The following is an 8,167-nucleotide window of genomic DNA, read 5'->3' on the forward strand; positions in this document are numbered from 1 at the left end:
TGCGTCCCTAGTGCTGGGGTTAATGGCGTATTCCACCACACTCGGCTGTGTTAGAATTACTGCTTCTCACCTGGCCTGGGGCTTCAAACTCCCTTTCCCATGCCCCGCTATTTTCCCTATCTTTCTATCCTGCTCACCTACTATGTGCCGGGCTCTGTTTGTCATGGCCATGGGACTGAATGCTCTTTAAGTGCCGGGTCTTTTACCTGGGCTGGTCAACTGAGGGCATCTGCTGACCCGCGCCGACGCCTACACACAGCAGGCGCTTCTTGCGGCGCAGACGCGCTCGCTCCCTCCCCTCCCCCGCTCCAGGAAGTGCGGGGGGCGGGGCTCCAGCCTCCCGCCAGCCGCGATGCATTTTGGGAGAGCAGCAGCACCAGATCCAAGATGGCGGCCTGCAGGAGGCTGATGAAGGACAACCCTCCATATGGGAAGGGGGCCTTCAGAATTGAAATCAGTTTTCCAGCAGAGTATCCATTCAAGCCACCGAAGATCACATTTAAAACAAAGATCTATCACCCAGACATTGATGAAAAGGGGCAGGTCTGCCTGCCGGTGATTAGTGCTGAGAGCTGGAAGCCAGCCACCAAGACTGACCAAGTAATCCAGTCCCTCATAGCACTGGTGAATGACCCCCAGCCTGAGCACCCCCTCCGGGCTGACCTAGCTGAAGAATACTCTAAGGACCGTAAAATATTCTGTAAGAACGCTGAAGAGTTTACAAAGAAATATGGGGGAAAGCGACCTGTGGACTAAAATCTGCCGCTCCTCCATCACCAAGCATTGGAACGTGCCATGGAGTGCTTCGACTCCTCAGTGTAGCAGCCACACCACAGTCCTTCCTTGGCACGGTTTGACCCTTTGGGAGATTGGAGTTGGCGTGACTCTGCTTTGTAGCTGACACCAGCCTGGGGTTGCATGGGTTCCTGCTGGCCCCTTCCTAAGGAGCAGCTGTTGGCCCTGCTCAGGAACAGGATGTCAATCCCACTCCCTTTGGACTCAGAGCCTTTGCAGAGTCAACCTCCATTTGAAGCTTACTCAATAATATCCTTTCAATGTGTTTTATATTGTTTTGATTGTTTTTTTTTTGTAGAAATAAAAATTGACCTTAGAATTAAAAAAAAAAAAAAAAAAGAATGGACATCACACTGGGTTTGGTGTTGCTTGCCTGTAATCCCAGCTCTCATTCAGGTGCCTGAAAAGAAGGATCATGTGTTTTTCTTAGGCCAGCCTGGGTTACATAGTCAGACCATAGCTCAAGGAAAAGCAAGGGAGTAGAGTGTCCATTATTGTCATCATTATTAACACGATGCCCCACAAACAAGTATTGAACCCTCTTCTCCTTTCCCTGCTGGGTCCCAGGGTGAATCCCAGACCCCATCCCCATCAATACCTCCCTCTAGCTCTTAGGGATGGCTCTTCTCAGCCTTGCCTAGAGGCCCGGATCCTTCTGTTTGAAATCCTACCCATTATTATTCATGTTTATTTATTTAGTTAATGGGTGTTTACTGTGCTGTTTTTCTGGGCCCAATACTGCAGTGAGTGGTGAAGACAAAGTGAAATCCTCTGACCCAAGGAGCTCAGGTCAAGGGAGTGAGCAGAGACCAGCCAGGTGAAAACGACTGAACTTAAATCTTCATAGTGCCATGCAGGCTGCCCAGACACTGTGACGGCATGCCACACAGGAGCCCACCTCACCCTGGGTGTTCTCTCCTTGGCAGCCTGCCCCATGTCCTCCAGCCCACTGTAATTCATCTTAAGAAATCCTCCAGCTACAGGGCCCTTTATACCAGATATTTAGTATCAGTGCCAGCTCGCTGGACTCTCAGACATTCTTGCAGGTACTTCATGTGAATTATGTCGTGAGTCTTCATGAACTGTGGCTTTTTAAAATCAGAAGACAGTCTGGATTCCGAAAAAAATATATATATGTTTTGAAATCTTGAATTATTCCTTAATCCTGTCATATAGGTGTTTTGTCCTTTTCATTTCATGAGAGGACTTCCACCTCTGTCCGAGATAGATGACTAAAATTACCCAAAATAATTGAAAACATTCAAACAAAATATGAGTCATTGGTTTTGAATCCACTGGACAGTGTTTTAAAATGAGGAGCAGTAATCGCTGGGAGACATGAAACCAATGAGGTGGTCCTGACCACTTTCTCTGCTTACTGCCCTATGAGATTTCTCAAGCTATACCTAGGGAGAAACCAAGAAGCGACCAGAAACCTCCCTGAACTCAGAAGACAGACTTGAGAGTCCAGAGAGATGAGGGTGACTAGAGTTGGCCAAACAGAAGGCGAAGGAGGAAGATTGCCGAACACAGAGAGGGCTTCCTTGCTGTGTGCAGTGGAGCACTGCTGAGGGAGCAGACGAAGAGACGGCCTGAGGCACTGGGGAACATGGACAGCCACACAGTGCTGAGAAGAGCACCTGCTCCTGCCATTAAGAATGTAACCACTCATACATTGTGACGAATGGCCTCAGTAATGGGAAATAATTGGCTGTGGATGATGCACAGCTCCAGAAAACCAACCAATCATAAAAGACAAATGTTTCCAATTCACTGAACTGCATCCCAGTCCAAAGCATAAGGACGTTTATAAGAATATGAAAAGATGTAGTACTCCACAAAGAAAATTGATAAGTAGACAAATAGGAAAACATGACTTATTATGAGAAAAGCCAATCGTCTAAACTGGCCCAGACTGGCACAGATGTCAGAATTCAGCATGGAAGGATATTACAAGTGACTCTCTGACTATATCACGTGTGTTGAAAAAGTTAATAGAAACATGAAAGTTACTAAAAGAAGCCTAACTCAAAGGCTCAAGATTTGAAAACTACAAGAGTTCAAATAAAAACACACTGGATGGAATTAATGCAGATTAGATTTGGCAGAAGAAAAGATGGATAAGCTGGATATAACAGAACTGTTCAGAATGAAACACGTGAGGCTGGGGAGATAGCTTAGTGGTTAAGGTGTTTGTCTAGAAAGCCAAAGAACCTTGGTTTGATTCCCAAGGACCCTTGTAAGCCAGATGCACACAAGGGTGCATATGTCTGGAGTTCGTTTGCAGTGGCTAGAGGCCCTGGTACGCCCATTCTCTCTCTGCCTCTCTCTCAAATAAATAAATAAAAATAAAGTAAAACAAAAACAGAATGAAACATGTATAGAAAAAAGAATCTCCAGGTAGGCATGGTGACACATGCCTTCAATCCTAGCATTGGAGAGAATGAAGTAGAAGGATCACTGTGAGTTGGAGGCCAGCCTGGGCTATAGAGTAAGTTCCAGGTCAGCCTGGGCTAAAGGGAGACTGTGCTTCACAAAATGAAAAATATTTTTTAAAGAAAGTAAAAAGGATCAGCAAGCTGTGTGCAAACTTCAAGAATCTTAAATGCATGTAATGGAACCCCCGAAGGAGAGCAGGAATGGGGAAATCGAAAACAGTTGACTATATTGAACAAGAAATATTGGGCATTGCAAATAGTTGATAAAAGTTTTTCAGTGCCAAGTGTGGTATTGCACATCATTAATCCCAGCCCTCAGGAGGCTGAGGTAGGAGGATCACTGTGAGTTTGAGACCAGCCAGAGACTACATAGTGAATTCCAGGTCAGCCTGAGCTAGAGTGAGACCCTACCTCAGAAAAAAAAATTTTTTTCCAAATATGCTGAAAGCTACTATTCTGGAAGTTCAATAAACCCCAAGTTATATATATACAAAAAACTATGCTAGGGCATATAATAATGAAAAAATAAATTATGGTAGATGAAACTGACATATTATATACAGAAGAACAGAATAAGCACGGCAAGAAGACATTGGGGTCATCTTTAAGGCACAGAAAGAAAGAAATAGAAGAATCTAGAATTTTATGCCCAGGAAAAATATCTCTCACAATATGAAGAAAAAATAGAGATTTTTTTTCCCCCAGATAAACAGAAGCTGAAAAAAAGAACTTAACATCAGGTGACTCACATAGAAATAAATGGTCAGAAAGTTTTTCAGGCATAAGGAAAATGATAGTAGATTTTTAAAAATCTCATTCTACAAAAATTAATGAAGAACACTGGAAGTGGTGTCTATGTGGGGAAATATTTATTTTTTTCTTATTACTTAAAACTCTCAGGCTGGAGAGATGGCTCAGAAGTTAAGGTGTTTGTCTGAAAAGCCTAAAGTCCTGGCTTTGAGTTCCCCAGTATCCACATAAAGCCAGATGCATAAAGTGGCACATGCATCTTGGGTTTGTTTACAGTGGCTGGAGGCCCTGACATGCCCACTTTCTCTGTCTTTCTTCTCTCTATCTCTCTCGCACGCTGTCTTGAAAAATAAAAACATTTAAAAAACTCTTTAGCAAACACTGAGAGTGAAAAAAAAAGGCATAGATATGTGGAGACAGTTCTTCTAAAGTGGAGTCTTATCGTGACAGTCAATAATTGCACTCTTGTGAAGTTACCTTCTCATTGCTGTCACAAAACACATGATCAAAAGCAGCTTGTGGGAGGAAATGGTTTATTTTGGCTTACCAATTTAAAGAGAAAACTCCATGACAGCAAGGGAAAATATGGCATGAGCAGAGACTGGACATAACCTCCTGGCCAACATTATGTGGAGAGTGTGCCCAACACTGGCAAGGGGAAGCCAGCTATAATACCCATAAGCCTGCCCTAAACAACACACCTCTTCCAGCAAGGCTCTAATTCACTACAAAGTCTCAGGGTGGCCTCAAACACATGGTGATCCTCCTACCTCTGCCTCCTGAGTGTTGGGATTAAAGGAGTGTACCACCATGCCCGGCTCCATTCATATTTTATAGAGCTGGTGAGCTCTCTGAAGCAATGAACTGATAAATTCTTCCAGTAGCTGCAGCCAGATAGTCTTGGGATTTTCAATCATGCAGCAAGTTCTCCCCATCTTGCAGGAGTGAATAGGCTCACACCCATGCCAATGAGCCTCTCTCGTCAGGAATTTGATTTGATGAAAGGTATGTTGTTATTACAAAGTTTATCAGGACAGTCCCCTCTAGAGCTTTCTTTCCTTATTTTTATTTATGAGAGGGGGGGACAGATAGAGAGAATAGGTGTTCTGGGACCTCCAGCTGCTGCAAACAAGCTCCAGATGCACGCACCACGTTGTGCATCTGGCTTACATGGGTACTGGAGAATCAAACTTGGGTCCTTTGGCTTTGTAGGCAAATGCCTCAACTGCTCAGCCATCTCTCCATCCTGATATTTCTTTTTGAAATATTTTATTTATTGGAGAGAGAGAGAAAGAGACAGAGAGATAGATGTGGAGATAGAATGGGCACATTACTGCCTCCAGCCACTGCAAAGGAAATCCATACGCATGTGTCACCTTGTGTATCTGGCTTATGTGGGTATTGGGAATCAAACCTGGGTCCTTAGGCTTTGCAGGCAAGCACCTTAAACACTAAGCCATCTCTCCAAACCCTGAAAATATTTCTTATGTGTGTGTGTGTGTGTGAGGGGGTGTTCATGTGTGTGAAGGTGCACATGTATGCACATGTATGTGGAGGCCAGAGGACAATCTCTGGTGTTCCTTGGGTGCTGTTTACTTCATGGAGAGATTTCTTAAGTTCTTGCTTCTGGTGCTCTGAGAGCTGCCATTTCTAATCTTTCCTGAGTTGTGGCTGTTCAGTGTTTCCTTTAGCTCTGTGAGGTATGTAACATCTTTCCAGTCACTACCATCTCTATTTGCCCCAGGAAAGATTTCTGTTGCTTGCATCCAAAGAACCTCGGAAGACATTCTCAGAAAGTAACTGGCTACATAATCTCAACTTCCTTGAATGAAATACCTGGCATTTCTCAAAGCCTACTCATTTTTCAGATCAGAGATGTGGACATCTGTCCAACTTTACAGCTAGAACCAATAATCGTGATTGCTCCATGCCAGTGAACTCAATATGGCCCAAGGAAAGGAGATTCATGAAAAGTTAGTGAGAGACTCTCTGGCCAAGACAGCTCCTTTCTTCATTTGCCTGAACAGTCTCCCTTCTTGGCTCCGTTTCTTGCCTTCTACCCTGCCTGGCTTTCTGTACTCATTTAGCACAGAGCACCTTGCTTTAAAAAGGACCATTTTTACTCAAGCTCTACTTATTTCACATTTCTACCATCAACTTTAGTTTTTGTGTTTCTTCTTTAGGATTATTGAGAGAAAATCTTCTTTTTGTTTGTTTGTTTTTTGTTTTTCAGGGCAAGTTCCCACTTTAGCCCAGACTGACCTGGCATTCACTCTGTAGTCCCAGGCTGGCCTTGAAGTTACAGGGATCTTCCTACCTCTGCTTCTGAAGCGCTGGGATTAAAGGTGTGCGCCACCACGACCGGGCAGAGAAAATCTTTTTGATACATCACGTTGGGTAGGTAAAAACAATCTTCCTTACTTACCCAACCCTTCAAGATAACTACTTCCTAACCTCTGAAATTTGTGAATGTTAATTTGTATGGAACATGGAACAAGAAACACTTTTGCAGAAACCATTAAGTTTAGGATTTTATCCTAAAACTATAATCAGAGTGGAGCTAAAAAGCAATCACACATATTTTGATTGTAAATTGGGGCATAAACACACAATTGGAATGACCTCTGCTATATTCAAAGAACAAAGGAAAGGTTGTGGATTTATTTACTGAGGCAGAGTAATCCACATAAATTACTTTGAAATAAGTTTTTTTTTTTTTTTTTTTTTTTTTTTTGGTGCTTATGAGAGCTGGCCAGCAGCAGAAATTGCTATGAAAAGTGAGTCTAAAGTATATGTTATTAGTTGCTCAGTAAAACTAATCTTGAGGATATAGCAGTTTCTCTGGTGGACTGGTTTTGTGAGACAGTTCTTGGAGCAGATGTGCATGCCCTGAGTGTTTCCTACTACATTTGGATGCCAATATAGTGAAGTACTACAGGAATTGTGTATAATGAATTATCATGGGGAGTGGGGAAGAAAACAGGTGGAGTTAGGAGATAAGTCTCTTCAACCTGCTAATTCACACGTGTTTACTCTCAGCTTTGTTTTGCCAAACTGTGGGAAAAGTGTTTAGCACAGACACCAACCTTTTCTAGGGAAGGAGAAGACTTTAACACTCTGGGCAGCTGGGAAAGAGCATAACAGAATCATTAATTCATTCAACAAGTATTTTCCCTGTACATAGTTGCACTAGACCAGGTAATATTATAAGAAAATGTGTAAAGTCACTGTCTTCATGGAGTGAGAAAATAAGCAGATAAATCAGCAGTATTAAGAAAACATATTAGGAAAAGGAAAATAAAGGGAGGGAGAAGTTATGTGACAAGAATAAGGTGTATGAATTGGTGGTGGACTCAGAATGAAAGGTTAGGGGCTGGGGAGATAACTCAGTGGCTAAAGGTGCTTGCTTGCAAAGTCTGTGGGCTGGGTTTCACTCCCCAGTACCCACAAAAGTGGCACATGCATCTGGAGTTCGTTTGTGGTGGCATGAAGGCCCTGGCCCGCCCATAATCCAGCTAGCTCTGTTTCTTTTCCTGTCTCTCCTCCCTCCTTCTCTCTCTGCTCTCAAAGAAAGAAATGAAAGAAAGAAAGGAGGGAGGGAGGGAGGGAGGGAGGAAGGAAGGAAGGAAGGAAGGAAGGAAGGAAGGAAGGAAGGAAGGAAGGAAGGAAGGAAGGAAGGAAGGAAGGAAGGAAGGAAGGAAGGAAGGAAGGAAGGAAGGAAGGAAGGAAGGAAAGAGATGCAAGAGTTAATTTGGGGTGTGTGTTAGAAATTCGAAAGGAGCCGGACACGGTGGCGTTTGCCTTTAATCCTAGCATTCGGGAGGCAGAGGTAGGTGGATCACCGTTGAGTTCAAGGCCACCCTGGGACTACATACCGAATTCTAGGTCATCCTGGGTTACAGCGAGACCCTACCTCGAAAAACCAAAAAAAAAAAAGAAAAAAAGGAAGAAAGAAATTTGAGGCTAACAACAAGCAACTGGACTACAGCCTGGAGACAGAAAGGTTTGGATCGCTTCATAGGGAATAACACGAACATCTTCTATTTTGGAACATACAACCTACAAAGGCGCAAAAGACTTGCACGCACGACTCCTTCAACCAGACTACACTTCCCAGAATGCTGGTCGAACAGTGCTCGCACCGGAAGTTTATCAGATCACTTCCGGCGCAAGAGGCCCCTCCC

The 8,167-nt window shown here is 43.6% G+C and overlaps 1 protein-coding gene across 1 annotated transcript; it reads left to right on the forward strand.

The window, feature by feature from the left end:
* Positions 1-387: 387 nt before the first annotated feature.
* Positions 388-917, forward strand: LOC101608522 (ubiquitin-conjugating enzyme E2 L3-like). Its single transcript, XM_045137048.1, has one exon. The coding sequence runs from the start codon at positions 388-390 to the stop codon at positions 754-756; it is 369 nt and encodes a 122-aa protein (XP_044992983.1). The 3' UTR covers positions 757-917.
* Positions 918-8,167: the final 7,250 nt, after the last annotated feature.

Source organism: Jaculus jaculus, chromosome 17 (assembly GCF_020740685.1).
Source record: "Jaculus jaculus isolate mJacJac1 chromosome 17, mJacJac1.mat.Y.cur, whole genome shotgun sequence".
NCBI classification, from domain to species: Eukaryota; Metazoa; Chordata; class Mammalia; order Rodentia; family Dipodidae; genus Jaculus; species Jaculus jaculus.